A 17,482-nucleotide genomic window follows, 5' to 3' on the forward strand; every position below is an offset into this window, starting at 1 on the left:
ATACTGAGATACAGTGAAAAGCTTTTGTTTGAACTCCATCCAGACAGATCATTCCATATGATGCCCAAGTACGTGGAGGGAGTAGAAAGGAAAGCAGAATGTAGTGTTACAGAGAAAGGGCAAGTAGACAAATGGCTGATTAGATACCTGCGTTAATACAGATATATGTAATAAAGTGGCCACGGAGTGTATATCACCAGTTTTTAACTTCTCTTGTGATGTTCCTTCTTCCTCGCCCCATTCCCAGTCCAGTCCAGTTCAGCCCCTTGCCTCCCTTATCCTGATCACACACTACTTAGATGAGTAAAGAGCCAAGAAAGTTCAAGTCTCATGGTAATAGTATTGGGGAATAAAAGAGTAGGCATAGGTTTAATGTGAGGGGGGGAGATTTTATGAAGTTTGGACAAGTGTTTTACAGTGATTGGTATTGCAATAGATCATGGAAGATAAAACAAGTACAGCAGTGAAACAGGTCCTTTGACCCATGATGTTGTGCTAAACTAATTGTTACTAATCCCTTCTGCCTGCACTTGGCCAATATCCCTCTGTTCTCTGCCTATTCGCATGTCTCTCTCAGCCTCTTAAGTTCGTCAGCCACCCCAAGCAGTGCATTCCAGGTACATATCACACTGTATTTTAAAAAAAATAATAATCTCTTGCCCACAATCTCCTTCTGAACTTTCCTCCTCCTACTTTAAATGCATGATCTATCAGCCCTGGGGATGAACAATACAAATTGTTTACACTTCTTGTAACTTTATAAACTTCTATCAGGTCTCCCTTCATCCTCCGCCATTCCAGAAAGTTATGGGCAATCCCGTTCCAGGAGGTGATTAGAACAGTTACAATTACTCAGTGTATGAGACTTGTAGACACTCAGATAGAGAAGGCATAGAAGGGTACAGAAACAAGATTCTGCAGATGCTGGAAATCCATAGTAATGCATGCAACATTCTGGAGGGACTCACAGGTTGGATGCTGCACCAGCATTTTCTTTGTGTTGCTGTATAAGGGTAGGCCAGCTGGTGGTGTAGTGGCATCAGCACCGGACTTTGGAGCGAAGGTTCCCGAGTTCGAATCCAGCCGGCTCCCTTGCACGCTTTCCATCCATGCTGGGTTGAGCGTCGAGCTAGCAACTCGGCCTTGTAAAAATAAGAAAGCCTGCTAAAAAAAATGCCGTCACGATGACTCCACTCGGAGTTAAGGGCTTTCTTCTTCTTCTGTATAAGGGTAGTCCTAATGCAGACTTGGGATTAGCATAGGTGGGCAAACTGGTTGGCATGGGCAAAGAGCCTGTTTGAGTGCTGTGTGACTGAAGAGAATTGGGGTGGGCGGGGTGGTATTGCCTTTGATATCAGCCAGGTGCAACCCTTCACCTTCTCATTCCACATTCCACACTTCCCACAGGCTTACAAAGTGCCTGACTTCCAGGGCCAGATCGGCTTCATTACTTCCATGTCAGAACACTTCTGCGGCTCTTGCAATCGGCTACGACTCACTGCTGACGGCAGCTTAAAGGTAAGGACAGGGCTGATGCCTCGTGGTCGTACCTCCCGAGGGGATATACCCCCTCACCCACAACCATTCCGGCTGGGTTCCTCTGTGCAGCGTTCCAGTGTTGGGGGTTCTACTTAACCCCTGAAAGCTGGCCTGAAAACAGGGAATGTGAGTTCACAATCATAACCAGATCCCCAGGTGATGGCTTAGGTGTGTTTGCACTTTTGTTCACTAATTACATGAACGTTTGCACTCAGCGATCACAATCACTGACCTGTACTCGGACACTAGTTTAGATCACAGTAAAGCAACTGAGGAAATTAAATGTCCTTAGTGGTTAAACAGATATGAGATAAGTTTGCCAATATTCATAAATGTGACCAAGAAGTGACTGAGTCAAGTTTATTGTTACGTGTGTGGGTCCATTTATGCACAGGTCTAATCAACTTGCCTGCAGCTGTTGTATAGGGACTTGACATCATGTAAGCAGTAACCACAAGAAAAACACGAACACAATTTTGTTACGAGAAAGAACGCGGTTAGAATTTTAAAAAGTCAATTTTTGTGCAGGGTTGTCATAGTGTTGCAAAACTGTAATGAATAGGGGGCTTTGCTATTGCTATCTATTGTTAGTTTATTGTCACATACTGAGGAGATAGCTTGTGTACAGTCAGTACAGATTAATTTGTTACACAATGCATTGAGGTAGTACGATAACAATGCAGAATAAAGTGTGACGTCTACAGAGAAAGTGCAGACATGCAAGATTATAATGAGATTGACTGAGAGGTCAAGAGCCCTCCTTTAATAGTCTTATAACAATGGGGTACAAACTGTCCTTAAGCCAGTTGCTATATGCTTTCAGGCCTATTTTAATCTTCTGACCAGCGGAAGAGGGAAGAGGAGAGTATGCCCAGGGTGGGTGAGGCCTTTGATAATGATTGTTGCCTTAAGGGAACAGTGAGCAGTATAGACGGTGACCACAGGTGGATGGCTGGTGTCAGTTTCCTGGACTCTATACACAGCTCTCTACAATCAGGGCAGAGCAGTAGTCATGTCACGCTGTGATGCAACCAGATAGGATTCTTTCTGAGGTGCATTGTTTAAAAATTGGTAAGGCTTGACAAGGCCATGCTAAATCTGAGGAAGTAGAGGTACTGGTGAGCATTCTTGACCATGTGTTTGGACCAGAACTGTGTACGATGTTCACTTCTAGAAACTTGAAGCTCTCAACGCTCAACCTCTACATCATTGATCTAAACAGGAGCATGTGTACCAGTATTTGAATTGAATTGCTGTACCAGACTATGATTCAACTAATTGGGATACTTCAACAGTACTTCTGTACAAGTTTATTGGTGTTTGTTGAGAAGCCAAACCTCCTGAAGAAAGCACTCAACGTCTTTACTTTTTTATGATTGCTGGGCACAGGAAGGTTATCCAATATGTTACTGCCCAGGAATAGATGGGTTGTTGTTGAGGCACCACTAAACCAGGTACATCCGTCCGGTTCACCAGTGGATTCAGAACACACAAGGAAATAGGAATTGGAGTAAGCCAGTCAGTTACGCTCAAGCCTGCCCTGCCATTCAATATTCACATTATAGAAAGGGTTTGTAAACTTTTTTTTTATATGCCATGGACCCTTTTGGCAGTCCGGTGAAGCCTTCGAACCCCTTCACAGAATAATGTATTTAAATACCTAGGGTTACAAAAGAAACATATTGAAATACAGCTATCAAAATATAAACAAAACAAATTTGTGATATAGTAATATGTGCTTTATTAATGCATTAAATAACTACCTTAATTTGAAGAAGAGATGAGTAAATGATATTATGGGATATTTGTAACAACTGTAATGTGATATGAAAATATCTGTGATTTCTATTGCTGACAAAGTCACAGGTACTGCTAATACTGTGGTGTGTTACCTACATTTATCATTTGAAGGAAATACTAAAGTTCAGTTAGAGGTTAGTGAAAATAAAGATGTAAATTCTTCCCCATCCAAGTTCACGGACCTCCAAGGTCTGTGAACCCAGCTTTAAGAACCTCTGCAATATAGGAATGATGTATTTGTATTGAAGAGGAGGTTCACTAAGTTGGATTGTTCAGTTATGAGGAGAGACGGGTGAGGCTAGATCTGTTTTCCCATGTCTTGAGCTGATTAGTGGCCTATTAATGCTATTTGTAGTTTGCCACTTTCAAATACATTATGCCATTTCTAGGACACAAAGTGGGTGTTATTTTTAACCAGATTCCCTTGCTTTTAACTTCACTCATTTGCCAGCCCAAGCACTTTACTTTCCCAATGTGGATTTATGAAGCATCCGACTTCAGGCTCGCTTCCCTGGGGATCCATGGCTGGCTAGCAGTCACGCCACCTCACTTGTGCTTCGACCTGCAGGTCTGCCTCTTCGGAAACACTGAGGTGTCCCTGCGGGATGTGTTGCGCTCTGGAGCCACGGAAGCGGAGATGCTCGAGATTGTCGGAGCCGCACTGAGCAGGAAGAAGCAGCAGCACGCAGGTAAGGTTACTACTGGCACTTCTGGTGAGCTGGCCTGAGGATGCGGGGCGGATGGAAAGACTGTCTGCAGAGTGGGACTTCTACGAGGGAGGACAAAAGTCAGCGGGTTGAGGGCTTTGACCAGAGAGGTCAGCGACCACAGGCATGAGGCAGATCTTTTTAGGAAGTGTGCTGTCTATCTGAAGCATCGTGGGTGAAAGGTCTGGTGCAATCTTAAGGACAGCTGGGGAACAATTTGAAGGAAGGAGCTTGGTACGGCCATGAGTGTAGAGGGAACGGTTGGAACCAATTGGAGAAAAATCCTACAAGGGACGGTCAGGAAGGTTGTTCTGAGGTCCCGGTTTTCTAAACGAATGAGCAGGCTCAAGGGGCAAGGAATTCAGATACACACACAGTGAAGGGTCTCATTTCTTCAATGCCTAAAACCCACAAGCATGGACTTGTAAAGAATTAACTAACTGAGCACAGTACAGGAACAAGCCGTGTCACCAGATCCATATCCCTTCATTTTCTGTGAATTCAGGCTATTCAGTCTCTCTTAACTGAAACATTCCATCTCAGAGAACATCCTAGGGAATCTTTTCTGCGCTCCTTCCGGTGCAGTCGCTGCCTTCCTGTAAATTGGTGACCAGATATGTGCACGCTGAACTTCATTTGTGGCCCAACCAAGTTGCACTTCAAGAACAAATACAATTGGAATCACAAGAGACTTCAGTTGCTGGAATCTGGAGCAATAAACAATCTGCCGGAATAACTTAGTGAGCCAGGTTCCTTCACACAGCATGGAGCTCATAGGATCCAAGAATGATGCAGCATCAGAAGAGGCTGGAACACACGGAGAGTCTATTGAAGTTAACGAGTGCTCAGTGTGTTAGATTACAACCTTTCACCTGAACTTTAGATTGAGACCCTGCAGCCCATCTCATCTGTGCTGACCAAGTTGCCTAACTACCCATTTACCTGCATTTAGACCACATCCTTCTCAACCTTTCCTATCTTCGTACCTGTGAAAATATTACAATTGTACCTGCCTCATGGCAGCTCGTTCATATATGTACTGTACTCTGCCTTGAAGTTGCCCCTGGGGTAGCATTTAAATCTTTCCCCTTTTATTTTAAGCCTAGTTTTAGGTTTCCTGAACCCTGGGGGAAAAGTCTATGTGCTTATTTACATTATCTGTGCCTCTCGTGATGTTATACATGGTTGAAGGTCAGTCCTCGGTTTCTTGCACTGCAGGGAAACTGACCTTGTGGGTAGTGAGTTTTCAGATCTAGCACTGGAAGATATCCACTTTAATCCACTGACGTACGTGTTCCATTGCAGGAATGTTGAACTTATCGCAGATGAAGAACAGACCCATGATCCTGATTGGTGGGTGACACAGCAGTACGTACTATTGGCTTTTTATTTTCTTTTAACAGTTTGTTTGGTTTTTGCCCTTGTTTCTGCCCATTAATCCCAAGATGGCTCTGCAGGGCCGTCCTGTCTCCTCAGTTTGTGACCATTGTTAATGGTATCATTATCTGTGGTGACTCTGAGGAGTGCTGCCCTAGATGCCAGGGATGTGACCTCTTCACCTGGTGACGTCCTAGGAACAGTGGGAAGGTGAAAGGTTTTATGGCCCTCAAGTGCTCCATGAGGTGTGGGGAGGAGGCTGCCATCTTGGGAACCTATGGGTGTCATCCCTCTGTCCCTAGAGTGTAATGTTTGAATCTGTGGGGAGTTCCAGTGTTCTGTGACTGTATAACCAGCCAGCCTTTTTGGGATGTGGGAGAAGAGAGAAGCACCAAGGAATCCGGGGATTCGGGAGAAGAATGATAATTCTGCCCATCTGCACTACTTCCTCTGGCAGCTCACTCCATATACCCACGCCCTTCTGTGCAAAAAGTTGTCCCTCAGCTTCCTTTTAAATATTTCCCCATTCACTTTAAACCCATGCTGTCTGGACTGGCAAAAAACTGACTATCCATCTAGGCTCCTCATAAATTTACAGAACACTGTAAAGCTACCCCTTGGGCTCCTACACTCCCCACAGAAAAACAATAATACTCCCAGCGCCTGCAGCATCTTATAACTCAACCCCTCTACTCTTGGCAACATCCTTGTCTGTCTATTCTGCACCTTTTCTAACTTAAAGGGCAATCTTCCTCTGTCTAGGCAACCAAAACTGTTATTTTAGTAATATTTGAGTGATCTTTTTAGTATACTGTTTGATTAAGCATTCTTGTCATTTTAAATAATTCATTATGGGCTATATGTATAAATGAGAATTGCATACATCATCACACTGCCAAGTGATATGTGCGTGCCTGACTCAAAGTAAACCTGAAGTTAGACCTGCATTTCAGACTCCCAGGTTTTCCTTTGAATTAATGTAATGTTTTGAAGTTACAAAACATAACGAAAACAGTGTACAATACTCCCAACTGTAGTCTCAGCAGTAACTTCTATAGTTGTAACGTGGCATTCCAACATTTGTGCTCAGTTACCTGACTGAAAAGGCACGTTCAAAGTAAATTTATTAAGGTACATATAGGTCAGCATATACAACTGAATTCATTTTCTTAACTCAATAAATCTATAGAAGAATTATCGTGACAGAATCAATGCAAGACCCAAGTGTGCCAAATGCTACCTTCACACTGCTGTCTACTGTGTCAGCGCCACTTTTGGGGAACAACTTATTTGCAGCCCTGGCTCTCTGCAGTCTTCAATATTCTCTAGGGCCCTAGCATTTACTGTGGAAGTCCCGCCCTGGATTAACTCCCCAAAATGAAACACCTCACACTTGGCCAAGTTGAGTTTCATCTGCCATTCCTTGGCCCACTTCCTTCGTTGATCTAGATGACCACCTTGGTGATTTTAAATGGTGTGATGGGTGATAGGAGGGCGGAGCTGATTGTGGTCCACAAGGCCGGTGCTAGAATGTTTAAGCCGGGTCAGGAGGTGGATGGGTCCCTGTGCACCACCTGTCAGTGTTTTACTCGCCTCTCTTTCTCCCTCAGCAGAGAGCAATCCTGTTGCTTCCACGATGACCCAACAGCTGCTGAAGGGCCCACCTGCTGCTCCGGAGGGAAGGAGGCTTGGGAACGCCCGCCTCCCACACATGGGAGTCCTGCTACCTCTGGCTGGGAGAGAGAGATGGGCACTCAACCAGAGCTTACGGCACCACAGCACCCAGAGTGGGGGCAGGAGCACTGACACCCCAGCCCAGGGAGAACAGCCAGCGAGCCCTGCCGGCAGGAAGGAGAAGGCTGGCCAGAGCCCTGAGCATCTGACGCACGTGGATGAGCGGGGCAGGGCAGCCATGGTGGATGTGGGTGGGAAGCCAGACTCTCAGCGGGAGGCTGTGGCCCAGGCCACGGTGCGGTTGGGGGAACAGGCCTTCAAGCTGGTGCGGGACAACCAGCTGCGAAAGGGAGACGCCTTGGTCACCGCCCAGCTGGCTGGTATCTGTGCGGCCAAGATGACCAGCCAGCTGGTGCCCCTGTGCCACGCTGTGCCACTGCACCGTATCCAGGTCTCCCTGGAGCTGGACCAGGCCCAGTGGGCTGCGGTCGTCACGGTGACCTGTGGGTCCCATGGTAAGACTGGGGTGGAGATGGAGGCCCTGGTGGCAGCTGCCTTGGCTGCCCTCACCCTCTACGACATGTGCAAGGCTGTCACACACAACATTGTGGTGGAGGAGGTCAAGCTGCTCAGTAAGACGGGTGGACAGGGTGGGGACTTTTACCGTGGGGCCAAGGACTCGAAGGTCCCTAACTAAACCTCTGCCATCCCATCCACTCACCCCCCCCCCCCAAACACGCACATCATAGTATCGTTAGGGTTAGGGTTCAAGCCCCAGTTTCATGGTCTGGAACCTGCTTCCCTTCCTTGTGAAGATGTGACTCTCTGCTGAAGGTGAAAGAGCTGCCGGGGCACCCTCTGGTGAATTCATCCATCCATAAAGTGCAGAAGCTGCCCCTTCAGCCCAGGAAATCGATTCCCATTTGCACCCATCTCTGAGCCGTGCTCTCTGGGATAATTAACGGCAGCTAGTTAAGCTGCCAGCCCAAGCCTCATTAGAGTGTTGGAGGAAACTAGTCAGGATTGAATGCCAGAGCTGTGCTGCTCTGCTGCCCTTCAGTCATCCTTCATGGGATCTTGCTATGTGCTAATTGGCTGGTGTTTTATCACTGCAGATGCAGCTCAAAGACTGCTGTCACACTATCCATGTTCCTGATGCCTTCATTCTCCTCCACGCTAATGAATTAAGTCCCAGCCTGTCCACCCTCTCGACAGTTCAACCACATCTTGACAGCTCGATCCCTTGAGTCCTGGCAATATCCTAGATCGTTCTTTGACAGTTTACTCACACCCTTCTGATAGCAAGGTGACGAATACCAAACATGATCCACCGATTCTTTTTGCGTCTTATGTCAATGATTTGGATGATGGAATTGATGGCACTGTTGCAAAAAAGTTTTCAGACAATATGAAGATAGCTGAAGGGGCAAGTAGTTTTGAGGAAGTGGAGAAGCTACAAAAGGACTTGAATAGATAGGAGAATGGGTAAAGAAGTACCAGATGGAATACAGTGTCAAGAAGTGTGTGGTCATGCACTTTGGTAGAAGAAATGAAAGAGTTGACTAATTTTTAAATACAAAAAAAATTTAGGTGTAAAGGGCCTTGCAATCCTGCACAAGGACTCTCCTAAAGGTTAATTTGCGGTTTGAGTCAAAAGTAAGGAAGCCAAATGCAACGTTAGCTTTCATTTCAAGAGGACGAGAATATAGAAGCAAGGATGTAATGTTGAGGCTTTATAAAGCACTGCTCAGGCCTCACTGAGCATTGTGTGCAGTTTTGGGCCCCCTTACGGAACATTACAGCACAGAAACAAGACTTTCAGCCCTTCTCGGCTGTGCCAAAGCATTTTTCTGCCTAGTTCCACTGCCCTGCACCTGAACCATATCCCTCCATACACCTCTCATCCATGTACCTGTCCAAGTTTTTCCTTAGATGTTAAAAGTGAGCCTGCATTTACCACTTCATCTGGCAGCTCATTCCACACTCCCACCACTCTCTGTGTGAAGCCCCCCCCCAATGTTTGCTTTAAACTTTTCCCCCTTCACCCTTAACCCATGTCCTCTGGTTTTTTCTTCCCTAGCCTCAGTGGAAAAAGCCTGCTTGCATTCACTCTATCTATACCCATCATAATTATATATACCTCTATCAAATCTCCCCTCATTCTTCTATGCTCCAGGGAATAAAGTCCTAACCTATTCAACCTTTCTCTGTAACTGAGTTTCTCAAGTCCTGGCAACATCCTTGTAAACCTTCTCTGCACTCTTTCAACATTATTAATATCCTTCCTGTAATTTGGTGACCAAAACTGCACAGAATACTCGAATTCCTTATACAACCTCACCATAACATTCCAACTCTTATAATCAATATTTGGATTTATAAAGGCTAATGTACCACAAGCTGTCTTTATGACCCTATCTACCTGTGACACCACTTTTAAGGAATTTTGTATCTGTATTCCCAGATCCCTCTGTTTTACTGCACTCCTCAGTGCCCTACCATTAACCTTGTATGTTCTACCTTGGTTTGCAATACCTCACACTTGTCTGTATTAAACTCCATCTGCCATTTTTCAGCCCATTTTTCCAGCTGGTCCAAATCCCTCTGCAAGCTTTGATAACCTTCATCACTATCCACTACACCTCCAATCTTTGTATCATCAGCAAATTTGCTGATCTAACTTACCACATTATCATCCAGATCATTGATATAGATGACAAATAACAATGGATCCAGCACTGATCCCTTTGGCACACCACTAGTCACAAGCCTCCACTCAGAGAAGCAATCCTCCACTACCACTCTCTGGCTTCTTCCATTGAGCCAATGTCTAATCCAATTTACTACCTTTCCATGTATACCTAGCAACTGAATTTTCCTAACTAACCTCCCATGCGGGACCTTGTCAAAGGCCTTACTGAAGTTCATGTAGACAACATCCACTGCCTTCCCTTCATCCACTTTCCTGGTAACCTCCTCGAAAAACTAACAGATTTGTTAAACATGACCTACCATGCACAAAGCCATGTTGACTCTCCCTAATAAGTTCCTGTCTTTCCAAATACTTGCAGATCCTGTGTCTTAGTACTTCCAATAATTTACCTACTACCGATGTCAAATTTACCAGCCTTTAATTTCCCGAATTACTTTTAGAGCCTTTTTTAAACAACAGAACAACATGAGCTATCCTTCAATCCTCCGGCACCTCACCCGTAGGTACCGACATTTTAAGTATATCTGCCAGGGCCCCTGCAATTTCAACACTAGTCTCCTTCAGGGTCCGCGAGAACACCCTGTCAGGTCCTGGGGATTTATCTACTTTGATTTGCCTCAAGATAGCAAGCACCTCCTCCTCTTCAATTTGTATAGGTTCCATGACCTCACTACTTATGGTTTGGTGCCAAGCATAAAACACAGAACAATACCATAACAAGCAATACAATAGCCCCCAACAATCTACAATAGTGCAATCAACAGTTAGAAGAAGTCACATGCAAAACTGTCAATGATGAAAAATAAGTATGAACACATTAACAGATTAGGTAATTATCAACAGGAGGAGGAAAGACCATTTAACGAATATTGTGCAGGGATAGTTAAGGTAATACGCCTGAGCGAGTCTTCTGTCTATCCTGCCTCTCAGAGCATTCACTAATGTCTTTCCTCCTATAACCTGTTCCCATTAACACCATTCTGATTCACCTACGAGCTGTCTTCACAAGGGGTAATTTACAGTAGCTAATTAATCTACCAGTCTGTTTTAGGGAAGAAAAGAGACTTCCTGGGAATAATCCAGGCAACCACGGGAAGGATGTGCAAACTCCACACTTGATGCAGCAGTGTGACCTGCTGTGCTGCCTAGTCCACAGAAGTTCCATAGCTCCTCTGTAACTACCCTGTGGGATTCCTGGTTACAAGTCACTTGGGGATGTACATCAAGTGTGTAGGGTGTGCAAGCAACTTGTGCCCCCCATGAAAGAAAATTAAGATGTGGCTGTACATGTGAGACATTGTGAACGTTGGGACTGGATCAAATGTAATAGATTGCCTTTTTACATTAAATTTTCATCAGTGGGTAATTGGAGAGTGTCTGTTTAACTTCTGTCTGATCATCTCTGCAAGTATTGTCCCACACTGGGGATGGGTGTCCATGTGACGTTGGGTCGTAGAAGTCCACTCCATTGCTATTGTGGTCTTCAGAATTAGCAGAGGTGTGAGGAAGGAGTACTTCCTTTTCCCTTCCAGGTATGATGGTGCCAAATGTAACTAGAACAAAGTGCTCACTGTACTATCGTTGAAGTTTGCTTTCCTGCTCCGTGTCTGTTGAGTAAATATTTCTTATTGCAAAGTAATTCCTCCCTAATCTGAGCTTTGACAATTTTATAAAGGGTATTTTACCCTCCAGTCCAACAAAAGCAATCTAAATTTGTCCAACCTGTTTATATCTCTACCCTCAGTCCAGGAAATATCGTGATAATTTGTCTGCACCTTCTCCAAAGCCTCCACATCCTTCCTGTAATGTGGCAAGCAGCACTGCCAACAATACTCCAAAACCAAAGTTTTATACAGCAACAACAGAACTTTTCAGCTTTTATACTCAATGCTTTCATGAAGGTAAACATGACATTCCACCTTTACCACTCTAGAACAGTACAGGTCTTTTGACCCCCCCCCCCAGTGTTGTCCCAACTAACATAAACCTCCACAATCAATCTAACCTTTCATACACAGCCCTCTATTTTTCTTACAACCATATGCCTATCCAAGATTGTCTTAAATGTGCTTGTGGTTATCAGCCTTTGCCACCACCCTTTGGCACTGTATTCCAGGCACCCCCCTCCTTTGATATTGGTCATTGCCACCCTAAAATAAAGGTGTTGACTGTCCAATCTATCTATGTCTCTTAATCTCATGTCTATGAATTTGCCTCTCATTCTGCTTCGCTCTAAAGAGAAAAGCTCTGCCTTTGCTCAACCTTTTCTCAGGATGTGTTCTCTAATTGGTAAATCTCAGCTGCCACCCTCTTAAGGTTTCTGTAATGCTCTCAACGTGGCATAAAAAAGGATCGGGAACTGCTGTTCCACATCCTTCTATAATGGAGTAACCCTGAACTGCCCAATGCTTGTGGTTTGGTCTAACTAGCTGTTTCAGAGCAGCCACATTACCTCATGGATCTTGAACTTAATCCTCTGACTAATGAGTTCTCGAACATGATGCACCTCCTTAACCACCCAATCAGCTTGTGTGGCAACTTCGAGAAATCTATGAACTTGACCTACAAGATCCCATTGTTCCTTCATGTTGCTAAAAATCACATCATTAACCTTGCACTCTGCCTTAAAGTTCAATCTTCTGAAGTGTATCACTTCACATTTCTCCAGATTGATTAAAAGTATATTTACTATATACTTTTCTCTTGTTTGTTCTCCCAAAATCCAACACCCCGCACTTGCCTGGATTAAGGACCCATATTTCCAACTGTGTCATCTGGCAATCTTTGCCACACAACTCCCAACAATGCTTGTGACTTCTGCTCACATACAATTTCATCCAGATTGTTAATACATACTACAAACTACAGAGGTTCCAGCATCAATCCTTGCAGAACACTACAGGGCACTGGCCCCCAATCAGTGAAACACCCCTCCACCTATGAAACCGCCAGTTTCATATCCAACATACTAACTCACCACAAGACTTAATCTTCTGGGCCATCCTACCATGTGGGACCTTATGGAATACTTCATTTAAATCCATGAATACAAATCTATTATCCTATCCTCATAAATTTTCTGTGTTCCTCCATCCAAAAAAAAACTCATGACATTAAAGGTGATGAGCCCTGGGGTAGATCTTCCGTAATCATCTTGAATGATAGAACAGATTTAAGGGGCCTGATGACCTATTCCTATTTTCTTCGTGAGTTTAGCTTTACCCATTGCTTCATTTAAAGATGAAAGGCAGAAGATATTACTTAGCCTCTCTTCAGAAAAAGTTTGGGATAAACTGTTGTGCACTGCCAAACTACAATGGGGTATCAGATGAAAAACAGCTGGAAATGATGAAAGGAGCAACAGATACTCTGTTGCAGGATCAGCGTGTGTGTGTTGGGGAAGAAACTTGATGCTTCAGGTCAAAAGCTTGCATCATCAGTTCCCCACACTGATGCTGCTCTGCTCACTGAGTTCCTGCAACAGATTGCTTATTGCTCTAGATTCCAGCATCTACGGTCTCTTGTGTCTCCACATCAAGCTTTAACATCACTATTACCAGGCATGCACTTCCTCACCTTAAATATGGGTGTTTCCAAACCAGATATACACAGCAAATCAATTGGCATCTGTCGTGCATGACCAATTCAGTGTTCTCGGGCTGATAGCCTTCATGTGCCTCCTAGGCGCTGAACTATTTCTTTCAATATTTTTATTAAATTTTATATAAAAGAATACAGAATTCATGAGGATACATATTATGAATCAAAAAAGAATAGTACAGAAAGCACTATACTAATCATACTATCGCAATCACAGTACCTCTTATTCATAAACAAATGAATTAAATTGAATTATAATAGTTTATTATAAAAAAAATCTAAACCCACTACCAAGATCGAAGCTGTTTGGTAAAGAAAAGACAAAAAAATCCTTATCACATAGTGATTTATGTTATTAGCCAACATCTGTACTTTAATGCCAGATCAAAGATTTTGAAAATAGTTCACAGTGTTTGAAAGTCTTGATTAGAATCAGAAATCGAACAACAGATCTTCTCTAAACTTAAGCATGACATAACATCACGTAACCCTTGAGCGTGAGTAGGCGGAGCAACGTCCTTCCATTTAAGCAACACTGCCCTCCTAGCCATGAGAGAAATAAAGGCCAATACATGCAAATCAGATGTCTCCAAAGTTATTCCTGTAGGATTAGGCTTAAAATTTACTTTTAAAAAGTACAGAAGTTTGAAATACTTCCTTTCAGTATTTTTCAAGACTCAGACATGTCCAAAACACATGAATTAATGAAGTCGCTCCATTGTTACATCTGTCACAACAGGGAGATATATCTGCATAATGAGATAGCTTGTCTTTGGACATGTGAGCCCTGTGGACCACTTTAAATTGTGGGAGGGAGTGACGAACATATAGTGATGAGGTATTAACCAATTTAAAAATTACATTCCAAGTCTCTTCAGAAATTGAAAACTGTAAATCCTGTTCCCAGGCTTTTTTAATTTAGTCTAAAGGAGCCTCTCTCATTCCCAACAGCATGCCATAAATATTGGATACTGTATCGAGTCATGATGTAAAGGTTTCAGATTAAAAATTACATCTATTAAGTTCTTATCAGGACTCATAGGAAATGTATGTAATTGAGATTGCGTAAAGTCTCTAATCTGTAGATATCAAAAGAAGGGGGTATTTGGTAAGTTATATTTAACTGACAATTGCTCAAAAGAAGAGAGGCTCCCTCTAACAAATAAATCCTAGAAGCATTTAATACAAAATCTATCCCATTCTTTAAAAAATATATCAGCCATAGAAGGTTTAAAAAAACAATTAGAAAAAATGGGACTAGAGAGAGAAAATCTCAATAAACCGGAATATTTTCTAAATTGTAGCCAGATCCTCAAAGTATGCTTAACTACCAAATTGTCAGTTAATTTATTTAAAGATAAAGGAAGTGAGGGTCCAAGAAGGGAGGTACTGTAATAGAAAATTTCATAACAGAATTAGCTTCCAAAGAGACCCATACTGGACAGTCTTCACAGTTAATGTAATATGACCAGAATGTAAGATTTCATATATTGACTGCCCAGTAATAGAACCTAAAATTTGGTAAAGCTAAGCCTCCATTCTTTTTAGCTTTTCGAAAGTGGACTTTGTTTAATCGAGATTGTTTATTCTTCCATATATAAGAAGATAGAATTGAAACAAGAGAATTACTTGTTACATACACCTGTTACCTCCAGTTACCTTATAAGGTAACCATAGCCTTCAGCCAGGAGCAGATGTCATCAGGTGGTTCCCAACCTTCACAGAGTGTTTCAACCCTTAACCACGACACTCTCCAGTTGGTGGGCTGGCAGTGGTGGCCAAATCACTGCCCATCTGCTCCTGGCTTCCAGCTTCCCTCCTCTCGCCTACTGCAAATCCAACAAGAGGCTCGTTCTGCCTCTTCCCCCATCCTACAAGCTGCTTGTTTTTTGCTCCTTTCATCCAGGCCCAGATCTGAAAACAACCGCCATGCTGATTTGGCTGAGAAACCTCTGCAGCCGATCTCCACAGGGAACAACCATGCCTGCCATCCCTTGTCTTTACACTCCTGCACTAAGGGCTGATACTTCAAGGCCTTTCTCTCGTGGGCCTCTTCCCATCCCTCCTTCCACAGCACAGTCAGCTCAATCAGAATTATTTTATTGTCTTCGATTGACCACAGTACAATGTCCGGGCGTAGGGTTGTGTGCACCACATCCAGGAACTGCAACCTCCTTCCCACGTCGACCCTCATCTCCCAGGACCTGGCCGTTAGCAGCAGATTGGGCTTTGGTTGTCTGGTTACCAAAGGCCTAACTCCCTCTTTGATGAAGATGATGGCCTTCCTCAAATCTGTGCCAGCCGTCCTCTTCTTGCATCTCTCCCGCTCTAGTGTGTCAGCAAGAGCCAGAAGCACCTTATCATGGTGCCACTTATACTGTCCTTGAGTTAGAGCTGTTTTACACCCGACAGTATATGAGCCAGTGTCCCCTTTTGACCGAAGAGCTTACAGTTTGGGTCCTCTCTCATTCCCCCCCCATGTGTACAGATGTAATGGTAAAGGAAGGGTGTCATACACGGATCGCAAGAGGAAGGAAATATGGAAGTGCTCCAGTCTCCATATCTCTGCCCTTGAGATCTTGCCCTTAGGCAGATCCATTTTGTCCAGGCACCCTGGGACCCTTGTTCCACTGCCTTTGACATCCACTTCTGTTCCTCACAGATCAGTACTTCTGCCTGTATCATGTCTCGCCTGTTCCTTATGCTTGCGTTTCCCCACTGCTGGAAGTGAACTGAGCCGAGGCCTTGCCGCCTGACGCAGGGGTTGCCGATGATATCTCGCAGCTTCAGAGAACACACTACCTCCTCCACAGCTGCATTGGCTAGCCACCTGCGCCCAGATCTGGTTGTAACGCCTACTTGCTTTACCAAGACATCGTTGGAATCTCTCAAGCTTAATAAGGCTCTGCATTTTGCCACCTTAAATTCCTCCACAACAGATGACAGGGGAAGCTGCAGTTGCCCAGAACGAATGTAGAGGCCCACTGAAGAGAAGCTTGGGGGAGCTCCCAGCCATCTCCGCAGGTGTTTGTTGGTTTTCCTCTTGATGCCCTCTACGGCAGTCATGGGGAACTCATAAAGTGTGAAGAGCCAGGGAAGCCCGGGCAGAATGCCATATTGGTACAGCCAGATCTTGAATTTACCCGGAAGTCCGGATTTGTCAATCTTTTTCAGCCATTCGTCTGTCTGCTTCACAGCACTGGTGACATTGGCCCCATCTGTCAGTCACACTTTAAGCCACTTCCCCAAGCATTTTATCGGGTTATCTTCGATGGAAGGGATGACCTCACCCTGAAATTGCAGGCTAAACTTGCTAGTAACTTTGCCCTTTCTGATCACCATGCACCTGGACTTCTTGGCCTTGAAGGACATCCTCGCCCAAGTGGCTACATTACCCAGCATTTCCAATACCCATCTTGCTTGGACATGTGACACAGTTGTTATAGTGATGTCGTCCATGAACCCTCAATAGAGCCGGCTGAACAATGCCTGACTCCAGCATGGGGCCGCGGGTTACATCTTCTGCTGCTGATAAGAGGAGGTTCATTCCCATAATAAATAGGATGGGGGAGATGGTGCACCCTGTTGGAATTCCCTTCTGGAGGTCCTGCCAACTAGTTGTGAAATGGGCTGATGTAAATCTGAGTTTGAATCCTCCTAGGTAGCTGGTGATCATGTCTTGAATAGCCACTGGGATGTAGTAGTGGTCGAGTCCTTCTAGGATGAGGTCATGTGGAATAGACCCGTAGGCATTCACGAGGTCTAACCAGACAACTGTTAGGTCGTCTTTTTTCTGCTTGGCCTCACGGATCAAATGGCTAATCAGACACCCCGAAAAGCCTGGAATACCACCTTTCTGGATGGATGTGTTGATATAGCAGTTCTGCATCATGTAAGAAGTCAGCCTTCTTGCGAGCACAGAAAAGAAAATCTTACATTCCACATCCAGGAGAGAAATTGTCCTAAACTAGGTAATTGTGGAAGGATCCTCTTGCTTTGGAATAAAACATCCCTCTGCCAATTTCTAACTTGATGGCATAGTACCTTTGGCCCAGAACTTTCTCATGACCTT

At 44.2% G+C, this 17,482-nt stretch overlaps 1 protein-coding gene across 8 annotated transcripts in view; it reads left to right on the forward strand.

Moving 5' to 3' along the window:
- The window catches only part of mocs1 (molybdenum cofactor synthesis 1), a 67,824-nt gene extending 56,648 nt beyond the window's left edge, over window positions 1-11,176 (forward strand). For 5 of the 8 annotated variants that reach the window (XM_072247429.1, XM_072247419.1, XM_072247390.1 and 2 more), the window contains 4 exons: window positions 1,408-1,518; window positions 3,908-4,028; window positions 5,352-5,399; window positions 7,034-11,176. In XM_072247429.1, the coding sequence (XP_072103530.1) occupies window positions 1,408-1,518; window positions 3,908-4,028; window positions 5,352-5,399; window positions 7,034-7,794 (1,041 nt within the window). In that variant the 3' untranslated portion in view covers window positions 7,795-11,176. Of the gene's footprint in view, window positions 1-1,407; window positions 1,519-3,907; window positions 4,029-5,351; window positions 5,415-7,033 lie in introns of all 8 variants that reach the window. The other 3 variants (XM_072247397.1, XM_072247439.1, XM_072247430.1) reach the window with 3 other exon arrangements.
- Window positions 11,177-17,482: the final 6,306 nt, after the last annotated feature.

Source organism: Mobula birostris, chromosome 2 (genome assembly GCF_030028105.1).
Source record: "Mobula birostris isolate sMobBir1 chromosome 2, sMobBir1.hap1, whole genome shotgun sequence".
Lineage (NCBI taxonomy): Eukaryota > Metazoa > Chordata > Chondrichthyes > Myliobatiformes > Myliobatidae > Mobula > Mobula birostris.